This window comes from Erinaceus europaeus, chromosome 13, assembly GCF_950295315.1.
Source record: "Erinaceus europaeus chromosome 13, mEriEur2.1, whole genome shotgun sequence".
Classification (NCBI taxonomy): domain Eukaryota; kingdom Metazoa; phylum Chordata; class Mammalia; order Eulipotyphla; family Erinaceidae; genus Erinaceus; species Erinaceus europaeus.
This window is the reverse complement of record NC_080174.1, coordinates 10,996,790-11,014,329: the sequence shown is the minus strand read 5'-3', so window position 1 is coordinate 11,014,329 and position 17,540 is coordinate 10,996,790. Positions and strand designations below refer to the sequence as shown.

The 17,540-nt window shown below is 41.1% G+C and overlaps 1 protein-coding gene across 2 annotated transcripts in view; it reads right to left on the bottom strand.

Moving 5' to 3' along the window:
• The window catches only part of SYNE1 (spectrin repeat containing nuclear envelope protein 1), a 606,430-nt gene that overhangs the window by 281,589 nt on the left and 307,301 nt on the right, over positions 1-17,540 (bottom strand). For both annotated transcript variants that reach the window (XM_060205315.1, XM_060205316.1), the window contains 8 exons: positions 16,831-17,148; positions 14,739-14,894; positions 14,394-14,564; positions 12,128-12,454; positions 9,522-9,674; positions 7,793-7,960; positions 6,544-6,720; positions 3,326-3,472 (listed from right to left, as the gene is read on the bottom strand). In XM_060205315.1, coding sequence (XP_060061298.1) covers positions 3,326-3,472; positions 6,544-6,720; positions 7,793-7,960; positions 9,522-9,674; positions 12,128-12,454; positions 14,394-14,564; positions 14,739-14,894; positions 16,831-17,148 — 1,617 coding nt within the window. The remainder of the gene's footprint in view (positions 1-3,325; positions 3,473-6,543; positions 6,721-7,792; positions 7,961-9,521; positions 9,675-12,127; positions 12,455-14,393; positions 14,565-14,738; positions 14,895-16,830; positions 17,149-17,540) is intronic.

Here is a 17,540-nt window from a genome sequence, read left to right as displayed (position 1 = left end):
CTCCATTTCTCTGTCCTATCCAACAATAATCACATCAATAACAATAATAGTAATAACCACAACAATGATAAAACAACAACGGCAACAAAAAGGAAAAAAAAAAGCCTACAGGAGCAGTGGATTCGTGGTGCAGGCACCGAGTCCCAGCAATAACCCTGGAGGCAAAAACAAAACAAAAATAATAAATTTTTAAAAAGTGGAAATGCAAGTTTTAGTCTGAATTGCTCAGAGTAAAGCACTTCTGAAAGTAAGCTGAATGGAAAGACAGAGTTTAGACAATCTCAATTCATCCTTTTGTTTTAAATAAAATATATTTTTTCAACTGTTATTTTCTTTCTCTAAGAGGCAGAGATAGACTGGAGAATCTCCGAACTCTGGTATATGTGGTGCTGGGGACTGAACCTGGAAGCCCGTGCAGTTGGACTCTCCCCACAGCTTCAACTCATTTTTCCTGATTCAAGGACAATTAAGTGTCAAATGCCTTGAGTGCATTTATAAAGTGTAATGTGGGAGCTGGGTGGTGGTCCACTGGATTAAGCGCACATGGTGCGAAGTGCAGGGACCTGTGTAAGGATCCCGGTTCGAGCCCACGGCTCTTCAACTGCAGGGGGTCACTTCACAAGAAGTGAAGCAGATCTGCAGGTGTCTATCTTTCTCTCCCCTTCTATATCTTCTCCTGCTCTCTCAATTTCTCTCTGTCCTATCCAACAACAACAGCAAATGGAAAAAAATGGCCTCCAGGGGAAGTGGATTCATAGTGCAGGCACGAAACCCCATCAATAACCCTAAAGGCGAAAAAAAAAAGTGTAATGGATAAGCTTTTGTGATCATGTTCTTGACTGAAATAATGTAAATCACCCAAACCAAGAAAAGTACTTTGGGGATGAGTTAACAGGGCACTTGTTCTATGTTGGCTAAATACATACACAAGCATATTATCTTCATCTCAACATTTGGTTATGAATTGTTTACTATGGTCATGACTTACTTATCTGGTACACTTACTTTGTATCTGTCAACAATAATCTTTATAAACAAGTTCTTGTCAATTATTTTCTTTTTATTTTTTGGGGTAGGACAGAGAGATATTGAGAATGGAGCGAAGACAGAAAGGGAGAGAGAAAGATAAGACACCTGCAGACCTGCTTCACCACCTGTGAAGTGACCACCACCTATGCAAGTGGGGAACTAAGGGCTCGAACCGGGATCCTCTAGCAGGTCCTAGCACTTTGTACTATGTGTGCTTAACCTGGTATGCCATTGCCCAGCCCCCCCCCCAATTATTTTCTTTTAAAATATGTATGTATAATATTGGATAGACAAGAGAAAAACTGAGAGGGAAGGGGGAGATAGAGAAGGAGAGAGAAGAGAGAGAGAGAGACAGAGGCGGACTTGCAGACTTATTTCCCTGTGAAACTTTCTCCCTACAGATGGGGACCCCTTAACAAAGTGAGCCACTGCCCAGACCCAAAATTATTTTCCACAGGGTTAACATGCTTAGCATAGAAGTTTAAAAACATACATTCATATGGGAATAAGTGAGTCTCAGCGGGAACATTTTTAAGCATGTGGGTGTCAATTAATATACATTAAACTCTTAGGCAGAAGTTGAAAAACAAGATCAGAAAAGAAAACACAAGTAGAACGTGTGCCACCACCTGGCCACTCCAACCAATTCTATTTTTATACTGTAACTTTCTTCTCTCAATTCAGTAAGCCAATTTACCTGGGAAACAGATAAATAAAAGATTTAAGGTGGTGCATGTGATTTTAATGAGATCTTACCTAAGGCATTTTACTTCTAAATTAAAATTAGTGGTTAAGTGTTGATTATGGAAACAATATAAAATAATAGTCAATCCCTATTGAATCATTATTCATCTCTAAAACTTAGTAAGATGGCATAATCATTTAACAATAAAATCCAGTGTTCCGGGAGGTGACACAGTGGGTGACAAACTGAACTCTCAAGCTTGATCTCTGAGTTCACTCCCCAGCAGAGTGATACTCTGCTTTTCTCTTTCCCTCACTCTCTCTAATGAATTAATAAATCTTTTAAAAAATATTTACTTTAAAAGAAGTTTAAAAAAAAAAACCCTCAGGGGCCGGGTGGTGGCGCACCTGGCTGGACGCACATGTTACAGTGCACAAGGACCCAGGTTCGAGCCCCCGGTCCTCCACTGCAGGGGGAAAGCTTTGAAAGTGGTGGAGCGGGGCTGAAGATGACTTTCTGTCACTCCCTCTCACTATTTCCTCCTTCCCTCTCAATTTCTGGTTATCTCTATCTAATAAATAAATAAAGATAATTAAAAAAATATCCGCACAATAAAAAAAAAAAGAAAAGAAAACACAAGTAGAAATGGAATTGGCGTATCGCACCAAAGTAAAAGACTCTGGGGTGGGTGGGTGGGGAAAATACAGGTTCAAGAAGGATTCAGAGGACCTAGTGGGGGTTGTATTGTTATATGGGAAACTGGGGAATGTTATGCATGTACAAACTATTGTATTTACTGTTGAATATAAAACATTAATTCCCCAATAAAAAAATAATTGTCCACTAAAATATATATATGTATATATACAGTAAACTCTTCTCACATGTCGACAACTAATTTTTTTATTTACCTATTTATTGGATAGAGAAATTGAGAGGGGAGAGGGAAATCCAGAGGGCAAAGGGAAATAGAGAGGGAGAGAGAGAGACACCTGTAGCACCATTTCACTGCTCACAAAGCTTCCATCCTGCAGATGGGGACTGAGGGCTTGAACCTGGGTCCTTATGCATGACAGTGTGTGCACTCAATTAGGTGTGCCACCACCCAGCCCCTCAACAACTAATGTTTCATATGATTCATTAAAGTATATTGGTTTGCGCTTCACTCCACACCCACCCCCACACAAATATATATGTATATATATAATTTATTTATTTATTTGATAGAGATGGGGGAGATAGAGAAGGAAAGAGACACAGAGAGACACCTGCAGCCCTGCCGCACCACTTGTGAAGCTTTCCCCCTGCAGGTGGGGACCAGGGGCTTGAACCTGAATCTTTGTGCTCTGTAACGTGTGTGCTTAACCAGGCGCGTCACCGCCTGGCCCCAGACATGCTCTTTCTAATCCACCTGGTCAAACCCCAGCATTGTGCTCGCTCACCTCCCTAGACAGAACATGAACCTGAGCATGATCATAAAGCTCAGAATTTACATGAACTTCTCTATACTCAGGAGCCAACAAGACTTGACATATAATTGGTAATGAATATTTTCTTCACTGAATGCCTAAATGAATCACAGAGTAATACACACTCCCAGGAGTCTATTACCTGCTTCACAGCTTCTGCCCTGCTGAGAGGTGGGTGTGGGCTTGGCTTCAAATCTGGTTGGACTGCAGAAAGCCAGGCCTGGCACTGTTGCAGAGTGTCTTGTCGACTCACATGCTTCTGCAGCTCATGTTCCAAACTCTGGTATACCTGAGAACAAACAGTCACACTAGAGTTGTGAGAAATATTTCAGATCTCTGTAAAAATCACTGGAATCCAATGAAACATAAGCCCATTTAGAGGACCATCGCTCTTCCTGCCCAGATTCCCTAATAACCACATGGATAAGTATTATAGAGGGACTCAACAGCAGACTGACTGAAGCCAAAGGCTGACTCAGTGAGCTGGAGGATAGGACAGAGAACATTGACAAAAAAATACAGAGAGAAATAATTAAGTTAATAAAAGTAAAATAAAATAAGTGGAAATAGCATGTTATTTATGTAGTAATATTAAGAGGAATAAGATTCATATCATAGGGCTTCCAGATGGAGAAGAGAGAAAGGGACAGAAAGCTTATCTGAAGAAACAATACTCAAGAGGTTTCTCGAACAAGGATATTAGATGTGTTGCAAGATAGTGCAAAGCCCAGTGCTACTGCCCAACTTATATCTACTCCAGATACACAAGACAATGGAATGTCCTGATATGGAAAGGAGAATTAGTAAGATGGACAGAACTAGAAATGTGTTAGAACACATATCAAGCAACCCAAACTTATCACAATCCTATATTCACAATATCAAGGATTTGAACTAAATTACCATACTAGAGATTTTTGTAGCTTTCTCCCGTCCATATGGTATAAAGTATTTTTTTGTTTAAGTTATAAACTAAAAGTAAAAATAAAGTGCCATCTCATGAAAATATAGCCAGTATTTCTTTTAAGTAAATGCTTCTGCTTTGGGAAGAGCAGGGTTAAATTGGATCTATTTAATAACATAGTTGAAAGGACAGTTTAATGAAGTTGTGTTCTAAGACAATATCTAAAATATTCCTAAAATTACAGTATTTGATTAAACTTCAGTCAACCAATTTCTATTTTTTTTTTAAAGTCATGTTGAGAAACTACAGTGCTTCTCTTCAAAAAACCAAAGTAAAATCTAGCTACTCAAAAAGTGCTCAGAAAAGTGTTGGAGTCATTCTAACCAGATAGTGAAATCTATGTTTACTGCTTTCTGAAATCACAGAAAAGCGATACAATGACAGGGACTAATCTTCAAAGAAGCAGAACAGAAACCAAACAAACAAGCTTCCACTGAAGGGACAAAAGGACAATATTCAGAAAACAAAGAAAAAGTTAAGACATCGTCTCTAAGAAAGAAACTTTACTACATGGTAACACATTGCAGAAGAGCTCTCTAAAGTGTGAAATTTCACTCTGAGGATCGGGGTGGGGGGAAAGCATGTCAAACTACATGCAACCCAAACTTATTACAACCCTATATTCACAATATTGGGGCAGGAAAGATGTAACTATTATTTACAACCAGGTGAAGGTCTTTGTTTACAACCAGGTGAAGGACTTTTTCAGACAAACAACAGTTAAAAGAATTGTTGGGGGCCAGGCGGTGCCATACCTGGTTAAGCACACACATTACAGTGTGCAAGGGCCCGGATTCAAGCCCCTGGTCCCCACCTGCAGGGGGAAAGCTTCACGAGTGGTGAAGCAGGGCTGCAGCTGTCTTTATGTCTCTCTCCCTCTCTATCTCTTCCTTTCCTCTCAATTTCTCTCTCTCTATCCAATACTAAATATATAAAATAAAAACCAAAATTTTAGTACTAACCCAGGCTGAGAAACATATGTATATTAGAGTTTTATTAAAGGAAAATATTGTATGACCTCATTATTATGAGATAAAGACAAATGCAAGGGAACTGACCATGTCAAGTGAATGCAAACTCTCAGATTTGTCTGCAGAAGTGAGGTTACCAGAAGGGAAGATGAAGGTGGGCTGATAGAGAGTGGTAGCTAGCAGATTTTAGTGAAGGGCAACTGAACTTTTCCTTGATGGATGCAATGTGTTGACACATATTTTGAAGAGCTATGAAACTATACTTTCTAAAATATGTAGTCCTGGGTTGAGGAGAGAACATATGCTTATGCAAAGGATTTCATGCCTAAGACTCCTAGGTCCCAAGTTCAATCCTCTGTACCATCAAAAGTCAGTGCTGAGCAGTGCTCTGGTAAGAAAAGAAAGAAAAAGAAAAAAAAGAATAACTGGGAAAAAAATGAAACATACAGTCCTGTAAACCAACATTACCTCAGTTTAAAAAAAGAAAAGACTAGAAGGAAATCAATTTAGCGTGGCTTTTCTTTCACTGTTGAGACAATAGAAGCAATTGCTAAATTAGGCTTTTCTCTGTTATCAATTTATAGTTTTTTAAAATATGACATTGGGTCTGTCCTCATCTATTCTTATTCCCCAAGACTAAAAGGGGGAAATAACTACTGTGAAAATTACAGAGTAAGGAGTCGGGCGGTAGTGCAGCGGGCTAAGCGCACATGGCGCAAAGCGCAAGGACCAGAATAAGGATCCCGATTCGATCCCCCGGGTTCCCCACCTGCAGGGGAGTCGCTTCACAAGTGGTGAAGCAGGTCTGCAGGTGTCTGTCTTTCTCTCCCCCTCTCTGTCTTCCCTTCCTCTCTCCATTTCTCTCTGTCCTATCCAAAAACAACATCAATAACTACAACAATAAAGCAACAAGGACAACAAAAGGGAATAAATAAGTATTACAAAAGATAATTACAGAGTAAAGTTATTTGATGAAGTATGAGAAGTACCAAAATAGAATGATGCAGAGTTGGGTAGATAGCATAATGGTAATGCAAAGAGGCTGTCATGCCTGAGGCTCCAAAGTCCCAGGTTCAATCCCCCACACCACCATAAGCCAGAGCTGAACAGTGCTCTGATTAAAAAAAAAAAAAAAAAAGATACATTGATGACGAACAAGAAAAATACAATACTTATAGTCAATTTTTGAGTAAACAAATTAAGTAAAACTAAAAATCTTAAATTTGTTCTTCACAGCAAACAAATGTGTATGTTAATCTAGTATTTACACAGAAGATGATGAAATTGACTCTTTACTTATTGCCTGACCAACTGTCAAAAACTATCCCAAAGATTGAAATAATCATGCTGTTTTCTAAAGATTCTGGATCACACAGCTTCTCTGCATAACTCATAGTAATTCTAGCATGTTCCAGTGGCACCCACCCTCTGAGCTGTGCTGCAGATTGCTGAGTAGCTGTCCTTGGTGCCCTGCAGATGAGCCTGAAGATTCTGTTTTAGTTTCGCTTGCAGGTGGTCTGCACACTGGTTGATCAAATTGTCACCTTTCATTTTAAGGTTGTTCAAGAGGTCTTCAAAACCAGCAATTTCTTCCATCATAGCCTATGAAAAAGAAAAAGTTCTCATAACTGTATTTTTTAAAAACTTCATTTTTTCCCTTTTGTTGCCCTTGTTATTTATTGTCATTGTCATTGTTATTTTTTTTTTTACAGTATTAAGAGATAAGAATTATCATCCACGAGTACTCTATCCTGCCAAACTATCTTTCAAGTATGAAGGATAAATCAAAAGCTTTCCAAACATACAACAACTGAAGGAATTTACCACCACCAACGCTGTCTTGCAAGAAATACCAAAAGGAGCCCCATAGGAGGAAAATAAAAGTAAACAAACAAACAGAGCCCCTCTAACTCCAAATGAGGTAGTCTGTGGTAGAACAGAAATGAGTACTCAAACCACAGCAGTAAGAAGAGTAAACATAGACAAAAAAGGGAGCGCGGAAAGGACAGAAAGAGTGATATGGCCAATGTTGGTGAACCAAGGCCAACTATCAAAGATCGCGACATCAGAACAGAAGCTTTAATATTTCAATCTTTGCCTCACTTTCGCTGGAAGCAGAAGGAAAAGTGTTGGTGGGATAGGTCAGGAAGAGAGACATGAGCATGAGATGACTCCACATGTAGGTGGAGCTTTCGAGACAGAGTTAGAAAGGGGAAACACAGGATGCTACCTGGACTGAGATTGGTGTACTGCACCAAAGCAAAGAACACTGGTGAGAGAATGAAACGGGGATGGGGGTGGGGGGGGGAAGGGACTTGGGATCCCAGAGGGGAGGGAGACAAGAATATGTAGCAAAACTGGGAAACCATGCCCATGTGTGGACAAAGGCGCTGCAATTCATGAACTCCCCAATAAAATAATAACAAAAAAGCTGTTTTCTCAGGGGAGAGTGATATGTATTCAGAAGCTGAATGCCAGGGGCCAGGATACAGCTGTTACCTAATATTGCACCTAATATTGAGTTCAACTGAACCATAATTCTTTTGAGTCTAATCCCTGTGGTCTAGAGAAGTGCACACGTGTGTAAAGGAGTAGACACTTATGCGCAGGTGTCCACACAGCCATGGTTAGCTAAGCCACCTTCATTTCCCAGCTCTTTCAGGGTCAAGAGCACCTTGTGGTGGGCCAGCTGCTGGGTGATGGTCTCCAGGCTGCTGGTCTCCATGAGATCGGGGGCCACCAGCCGGCCTGACATCTGCAGCAGCCATTTCTCCACCTCCTGGAGCTCACTGTTGTAATCCTCATGGTCCTTGACTTTGGCCTCCAGACTACAGACGTGCTCCTGTGAAACCAGGGACTCATCAGAAGTGCCTTTCCAAACAAAATCATACTCCGAATGGTCTCAAGTATTTTTAGATGTCTTTTTTTTTTTTTTCCTTTTTCTGTATTCTGACAGTGACAGAGAGGGGGTGAGAGGGAAAGAGAGAGAAAGAGGGAGAGAGAGAGAGGCACCCACAGAACTGTTTCATTGCTTGGAAAGTTTCTTCTCTGGAGGTGGAGACTAGGGACTTGAACTTGGGTCTTTGCACATGGTAACTATGTACTCTATTGGGTGTGCCACTGAGTTGACTCAAAACTGTTTCAAATTTTCTGGGTCCCCTGCAACTCCTGGGGTAGGGAGAGTTATTTGTTTCAGAAAATGACCAGGGACAAGACAAAACATGAAGAGTTGTTTTATGTTACTTCAAATGCGTATCTGGAGTTGGATAGCTAGATTGAAAAAAAGCATGCAGAGTGTATGCTTTGCAGGTCTGAGGCTCGAAGTTTGATTCCCAGCACTGCATAGGGCTGTTTCACTTTCTCTCATAAAATACTCAAATGATGAAATGATTTAAAATGCTCATATGAATAAAAAGGAAAACACTTATTACTATCTAAGAAATACTATTACCATTGAAGAAATATCAAATTACTATTATTTAATTCAAATGTTATTGGAGATGTATTTATTTACTTACTAACTTTATGAAAAAGAGAGAAATATGAAAAGGCCAGAATGCTGCTCTACCATATGCAGTACCAGGGTTCAAATCCCTACTCCCCATTTATGCATGCCTTGTGAGCCACATACCAGATCTACTTTCTAAATTTGATTGTATCATTACTAATATTTATAATTATTTTAATTTTTATGCGGCCTGGGTCATTGCTAGGGATTGATGCCTGCACAGTGAAACCAGCACTCCTGGTGGTCACTTCTCTCTTTCTTCTTTCCTTTCTTTCTTTCTTTCTTTCTTTCTTTCCTTCCTTCTTTCTTTTTCCTGGTAAAACAGATAGAAATTGAGAGGGGGCAGGTGACGGTGCATCCGGTTGAGGGCACACATTTTAGTGCATAAAGATCCAGGTTCATGCCCCCCAGCCTTTTCCTACCTGCAGGAGGAAAGCTTTGCATGTGGTGAAACCATGCTGCAGGTTATTGTCTCTGGATTTCTTCCTCTCTCTCTCCCCCTTCCCTCTCAATTTCTGACTGTGCAATAAATGAATAAAGAGAATAAAATTTCAAAAAAGAAATTGAGAGAGAAGGGGAAATAGGGAGAAGGAGAGAAAAATTCCTGCATATTTGCTTCACCACTCATGAAATCTCCCCTCTGCAGGTAGGGAACTGGGGCTTGAACCAGGGTCCTTGCACATGTTAATATGTGCCCTTAACCAGGTACACTACTGTCTAACCCCCTCCCCCTGCAGGCCTCTTATTAATAATTAAACTTGAAAAATCAAATCAATAGCAATGATAAAAGGAAAAACACAGACTAGTCATTAAAATTTCCAACAGAGACAAAGGTGTCAGAGCCCTCTTTAGAACACACCCACACACTTTTACTGAATTTCTGGGGTCTCCTTACCTTCCCCGCAGAGCAGAGGTTCTGGTAATCACTTTGAAGTTTGTCAATTTTGTCCTTCAAGGTAGCATCCTGCACCAGTTCCAGAAGAGCTTCCCCTTTCTCTCTCACCGACTTGACTGATGGCTCATGGGATAGCACCATTTGCTGCAGTGACTTGAATTATAAGGGAAAAGTAAGACTCAACTCATCTGTGCCATCAAGGCTAATCCACACTTAATCCTTTGCTATGTATGAGATGATGACCCCCAGGGAAAATCCTGATCCATGTTTCACAAGTGAGTAAATGTGAAACGTGAAAGGGAATGGCTTTTCACGGCTTGTACAATTTACACCACAGAACAAAAAACACTGAAGGCACAATAAACAGCCCTTCAAATGACATAAAAAATATGTCATTTAGCATAGTTGATCTTTCTGGCTTCCACCTGATTGTTTCATCCTAGAAAATAAGGCAGAGAGGTGCTATTTTTTATTTTTTATTTTATGGGTATGAAATTCATTGTAGCTTTTGCCAGATGTGAAGGCAGGAAGACAAATAGCATTTGCAGAGTTGCTGTGAGGGCAAAAAGCACCTTCATAGATCAGTAACTCAGTGGGGAGAGAGGAAGGAAGAAGAAGATTTGGTTGTGATTTTTATAGGGTAACTCAACGATACACTATCTGGTTTCATGGAAAAGACAAGGGGAGAAATAAACATATTGGTTGCGGGAGGAAAAAAAAAAGAGGAAAAATTGTGGAGGTTAATCAGCAAGTAAATTCTCAAAACAATGATCACTACACCACCGGGATGACTTCCAAACCAACATTTTTCCTCCATGTAAACTTTAGTCACTGTGTGTGAGCCGGTAAAATAGCTGGGTCATGCATATATCTTATCATGGTATCATCTTATTTTTGTTTACTTATTTACTGAAGTTATGTTGATTTGTAAAATACTATAGGTGTCAGGAACAGAGTATTATAACTCAACACTTGTAGGTATAACACAATGGGACCTGAATTTTAGTTGTGGATTTTCTATCCAAAAACCGTAGTGAGTTTGTACATGCAGAACTTTTCCCAGTTTTCCACACCACAGTACAACCCCTACTAGGTCCTCTGCCATCATGTTGTGCGTGTACAAACTATTGTATTTATTGTTGACTGTAAAACATTAATCTCCCAATAAAAAAAAAACGTAGAGAGGACCCTTTCATTGACTCCACCATCCTTAAAACCTTTCCTTCTGGCGGTTATAATGCTGTTATAATCTAGAAGTTTACTTTTAAGTACTTTATTAGGGGATTAATGCCTTCCAGTACAGTTGTTGACACATAAGCACAACTTCTCATCTCTCTATGATAGATGTCTTCAAGATACTCTTTTCTTCAGCCTGGGTCCTTTCCCCCACATACCAGGACAAGTTTATTTTGCTGCTGTGTTTATTCATCTGTTTTAATGACATCACATGGTGGTTCTCTCTCCTTTAACATTTTCTTAATATCTTTATTTATTTGATACAGGCAGAAATCAAGAAAGAAAAGGGAGATAGAGAAGGAGAGAGACAGAGAGACACATGCAGCTCTGATTCACCAACCGTGAAGATTTCCCCCTGCAGGTGGGGACCGGGGGCTTTGACCAAGGGTCCTTGCACACTGTGACGTGTGTGTTTAACCAGGTGCACCACCACTGAGGCCCCCCTGACATCTTTCACTAAGCACAACTCCCTCTGCCTTCCATCTAGTCATTCCTTCAAAAATTACTTTCTTAGGTGTTTAGCTATAGTTGGCTTATTAGAACTAATTTTCCTAGATCATCAGTTAGATCTATTTCCAGTTTGTTACGCCTCAGTTGAAAAGCTTTGGGTACCCCAAAATGAGGAAAAGGGAAGATTTTTATGAGACACAGAAGATGTGTAGGTGTGAAATCTTGACACTAGAAAGATTTATCTGGAGAACTGTATGTACCTGGATCCCATGTTCAAAACAAAGCTCCATTTATTTATTTATTTGTTTATATTTTGTTAATTGGATAGAGACAGAACAACTGAGAGGAAAGGGAGAGATAAAGAGGAAGAAAGAGACATCCCTGTAGCACTGCTTCCCTGCCCATGAAACTTCCTCCCTGCATGTGGGGACTGGGGCTTAAACCCAGATTCTAGTAGATTGTAACATGTGCATTCAACCAGGTGCTCCACCACATGGCCCCAGAGCTCCATTTATTGACATAAATTTATGTATTAAAAATACAATTGGGGTCAGGTGGTGGTGCACCTGGTTAAGTGCTTACATTATAATGCATAAGGACGCAGGTTCAAGCTCCGGTCACCACCTGCAGGGGGAAAGCTTCACGAGTGATAAAACAGGACTGCAGGTGTCTCTCTCTCTCTCTCTTCCCCCCTCCATTTCCCTCTGTCTCTATCCAATAATAAATAAATAAATACAATCCCTGGATATAAAAATGATCCTGGAAACAGTATGTCTAGCCACACATATCCCCAACAGTACCATAGGCACATTACAGAGATTTCCAGACACAGATTATGGATGACACATACCGTCTCCCACCCTTCAGTGCCGCCTGCCTCCTCCCATTTCGGCCATCCACAGTAGCCAAGCACACACTACCTTGTATTTTGATAACTGAGCCTTTTTTTCATACAGTTCCATCTTGGGGTCCTCGGGAACATGCAGGATGCCTTGGTATTCTGCTACCCACTGCGTTAGGGCTTTGTATTTATCTGAGAACTCCTTGGCCAAATAGAGACCTTTCTCCACAGTCGTGTGCTCCCTCCGGACAGTGCCGGTCAGTTCCTTCAGCTGCTCCACGTGGCCCTGGATGTCCTGCCGTAATGTCTCCGCGTCACCATCTTCCAGGTGAGCCGCCGCCCTTTCTCCTTTCTCCCGGGCTGATTTCAACAGACTGTGCCCTTTCTCCACGTCTTTCAGCAAACTCTGAGAAGAGAATGAATAAAAAAAAATCAACCCAGAGTTAGCTCACTTTTCTTAAAAATAGAAAAAGGCTTTCTAGTCCCACATTTAAGTCTACCTGTTTTGCCTTAAGTTTAGACATATATTTATCACAGCAGTGCTTAGTTTTGGCTTGTGGTGGTGCCTGAGATCGAATCTAGAAATCTTGAAGTTAAGGCGTAATAGAAGTTTCTTGCATAAACTCATGTGCTATCTGCCCTGATGACTATTCACCTCATAACTATTGCTGGGGCTTGGTGCCTGCGCAATGACTCCATTATTCCCAGTAGCCTTTTGGTTTTTTTCTTGCATTTTCTGATCGAGACAGAGAGAGAAATAAAGAGAAGAAGGCGGGGGGTGGAGAGAGACAACTGCAGCACTTCTCCATCATTCAAGAAGCTTCCCCTCTGCAGGTGGAAGTGTGTGTGGGGTTGAACCCAGGCCCTGGTGCATTGACACCTGCACTCTGCTGATAATGTGCCCCACCACCCATCTCCCTGATATTTATTTATTATTTATTTACTTAAGTATTTATTTATTTATCTATTTACTTATTGGGTCGAGACTGAAGTAAGTTAAGTGGGAAAGGGAAGATAGATAGGAAGATAGAGAGATGTGCAGCATTGCTCATGAAGCTGTACTTCTGCAGGTGGGGACCATGGACTTGAACCCAGGTACTTGTGCATTGTAACAGGTGCATTTCCTGGCTTCCATTTCCACATACTTTTTAAAAATACAGTGCTTGGGAATTAACTGAAAACCTCACATATTCAAAACCACTGAGTAGCCTCTCTAGTCCAATTTTTCCCCCTTTACTTTAGAAAAAGAAAGAGAGGGGAGGCGGTGGCACAGCAGGTTAAGCGCACGTGGCGCGAAGCACAATGACAGATGTAAGGATCCCGGTTCGAGCCCCCGGCTCCCCACCTGCAGGGGAGTCGCTTCACAGGTGGTGAAGCAGGTCTGCAGGTGTCTCCCCCTCTCTGTCTTCCCCTCCTCTCTCCACTTCTCTCTGTCCTATCCAACAATAACAACATCAATAACCACAACAATGTTAAACACCAAGGGCAACAAAAGGGAAAATAAGTAAGTGAAAGATACAAAAAAAAAAAAAAAAAGAGCAGTAAGGAAGAAACTGAGAGAGAGAAAGAAAGAGGAAAGAGATTACATACTGCTCTACCATTCATGGAGTTTCTATGTGGTTCTGGGCTTTGAATCCAGGGCCTCAGACACACAGGAAACTATGTACTCTATAAGTGAATCCTTTCTTGTGACCCACTCCCTCAGTACATTTTTGGAGTTTACAGACAGATTCAATTTGCCAAGAGCTTGCTTTTCCTTGCTTTAATAAGTGTATTGAGGACATCATGGTGACTCACAGAATTGTTGTCGCAGGAGTGTGGTTTCACATCTCCCCAAAGCGGGTGTCAGTGCACCTCACTCTCTACCAAACCCTCATCCTCCTCTGCCATAAGGTGCTTGCGTTTAATCCTGTCCTCACTCATCCTTTTATTTCAATATGTATTTTTTTTAAGTTTTACTCAGTCTGGCACTGCCCAAAACAGAAACTTTAAAAAAAAATCCTTCTCACTTCCTCCATAATATAATGCAAGCATCTTAGATACATTCTTTGTTAACCTACTATGCCCGAATCAGACAGTTTTTCTTTCCATACGTCAAGGGTAAAATTGGACTCTGGCTAAGAGTTTCCGAGCACTTATGTCTAAGTGAGTCATATCACTAAAATATACATCCAGCTTTTGGATATAAAGAGCTTAAAGCCAACTACTGGATTTAAAAAGTTTACGAACTAGTAACGTAGCGAAGAATAAACTGATATATGACCACCATCCACAGGGTGGCAGAATGGAGCAACCTGGCAGAAAATGAAAAGGCAAAAAGACAAATTGGACGTTTCCATGCCTACCTCCAAAGTCTTCATTTTCTTCCCCATCATCACCTTATCTACTCTGTCAATTTTGGCAGCCACATTCTTGAAGTTCTTTTGAGTAGAGTTGTACCAGTCAGTATAGGAGATTAGGGACAATTCTGATTCCTCCAAGCTCTGGATCTCTTCTTCCAGGAATTTTATTTGTTCCTTGGAAAGAAAAAAAAAAAAAGAAAAGAAAGAAAGAAACTGAACATTAAGTTAAAGACACATGCCAACATCTTACCTGATAAATGGGCAGCTTCACTGGAAATGAATGTACGGAACAATATACTGGCTCCTGAAATTCGCAGGGCCTTAAGGAGTGGTGGGCGGTCTGCTCACCAACACTTGCAGAAGAAGAGCTTGATATCTGGATGTCAGCTGGGTGGCCTGGCAGCCCATCTGGCTGCTCACGTGTCTCTCGTTCAGGATCTCCTGTGCCCCAGCACCCACTTCCTCTACTTCGTCTCGGAGTGCTGTCACCTCGTCCTGCCACTTCTGAAATAAAGGAAGGATTGAAGGGCAGGGAAGGTTCAATCACTATGGAATAATGGATTATATATATATTTTTTCTCTCTCTCTCTCGGCTTTATATCATCTCAACAGTAAATGATTTCTGTGTATGTGGAGTACATTATGAGATATAACTGTAGTTATGTTATACATAACCCTCATGAAAAATTCTAGTACAAAGGCATGATAAAATTATATTCTTAATGATCTTCAGTCTTTTTTCTTTCTTATAAACTATTTTTTATTTATTTATTTTGCCTCCAGGGTTATCGCTGGGGCTCAGTGCCTGCGCCATGAATTCATTGCTCCTGGAGGCCATCTTTTTTTTTTTTTTTTTTCATTGTTGCTGTTGGACAGGATAGGGAGAAATTGAGAGAAGAGGGGAAGACAGAGAGGGGGAGAGGAAGACACTTGCAGGCCTGCTTCACCACTTGTGAAGTGACCCCTTTGCAGGTGGGAAGCTGGGGGCTCGAACCAGGATCCTTCCTCCAATCCTTGTGCTTTCAACGATGTGCACTTAACTTGGTGTGCTACTGCCTGGTCTCCTAAAATGTTTTGTTTACTTAGTTTATAGAGACAGAGAAATTGAGAGGGAAGGGGAATTAAGAGAGAGAGAGAGAGAGAGAGAGAGAGAGAGACCTGCAGGTCTGCATTACTGCTTATGCCGTTTTCTCTCTCCAGTGGAATATGGGGCTTGAACCTGCATCGTTGTGCATTGTAACATAGACACTCATTCAGGTGCACCACCACCTGGCCTCCTTGAGTTTGAGTATTTTTTTATTTCTTTTTAAAATTGTAACCAGAGTTATCACTGAGGTTCAGTGCCTAAACACAGATCTACTGCTCCTAGTAGCCATTTCTCCCCCTTTATTTGATAGCACAGAGAGAAATTGGGGTGGGGGAATTGAATGGGAGTGAGATTGAAAGACACCTGCAGTATTTCCTTCATCACTCATGAAACTTAGGTGGGGACTGTGGGTTCAAACTCAGGTCCTTGGACATGGTAATGTATCAGCTTAACCAGGTGTGCTCAGCCCCTTTAAAATCGTATTATTTTTAGATAGAGAAAGCATAGAGGGAGAGAGAGAGAGAGAGAGAGAGAGAGAGAGAGAGAGAGACCACAGCATAGAAGATTCCTTCAATGTAGTGGGGGCCTTGTTAGAACCTGGGTCACACTTATAGCAAAACACATACTATGCAAGTGAGCTATTTCACCAGTTCATATTTTGTTCTACTATATCACACTTTAGTTCAATTAAAAAATACAGTGGTAGGGGCCAGGTGGTGGTGTAACTGGTTGAGCACACACATTACAGTGCACAAGGACCCAGGTTCAAGCCCCTGGTCCCCACCTGCAGGGGGAAAGCTTCACGAGTGGTGAAGCAGGGCTGCAGGTGTGTCTCTCTCTCCCTCTCTATGTCCCCCTTCCCCTCAATTTATCTCTGTCTCTATCCAATAATAAATAAATAAATATTTTTAAAAATACATTGGCATACATTTTTCCATCTTGTGTTATACTTAAATAAATCTTATACTAGTGAATAATGAGAAAGTCAATGGAAACCTTAAAACACTATTTGAACTGTGTGCACTGAATTTGCATAAACCTAGTCAAAGAAACTAGTTCCCATGATTTCAAAGTGTTCTATCTACTTCATACCAGAACCCTATGCCTAAATGACTGCAGTTCCTTTATCTTTATGGGGGCCAAGGAAGAGGGTGTAGGAAGGCACGGTAAAACATTTCATTAAAAAGCTAACCATTTAGGTTTCCCTGAAATCAACACTTCAAGAACGCTTTGCTGCACCTCTAGGCAGAAAGAGATGTTGCAAAATGTAACTCATGACCCAAGTCACTAAGCATTTTAGTGGAACAAACTGCTACACTGACAAGAGATCAGAAATGGACTCTTCTGCAGTACCTTCATCTGGTGTAACTGGATCTCCTTGGCTGCCCGGTTAGACTGGCGTCCTGTTTTGAGGTTCACTTTCTCCTCCAGCGCCTTGAGCCACTCATCCACTTGCTGGAACTTTCGTTCCATCAGCCTCAGTTTGTTCACCATGTTATTGAACTGAGTGCGGGTCTCTGATAGCTTCTGCTGGTAGGTCTGCCAGTCCTGCCGGAGGGACTCCAGAGCTCGGTCTTCTGTCTGGGGGATGCCCGAGGGTATGACTTCCTCCCTGGTGTGCAGCACTGAATTCAACAGTGCTTGCCCCTCTGCACAGCGTACTTGCAGCTCCTACCCGGAAGATAAAGATGACTGATGTGCCTCATCCACATTTTACAGCCGTGCTGCACAGGTTAACGTGTCTCACCTGAGACAATTGTGTCAGCTCAAGGGACACGTTAAAAAATAATGTTGTTCTCAGCCAGAAATGTGTGTCTCACAAGGGCTCTTGTGTCCCAAGTTAGAAAGATTCAGAACTATGTCTTATTTTTTAAAAGTCAAACACACACACACACATACACACACACACACACACACATTTTGCCAATCACCACAGAGACAACTTTTTGACATTTGACTTTTAAGTTGGGAAAATACTGGGCTGTCGAAAAAACCATGACACATTTTTGCATAGAAAAGCACAGAGAAATGCATCATGACTTTTACGACAACCCAATAGTTCA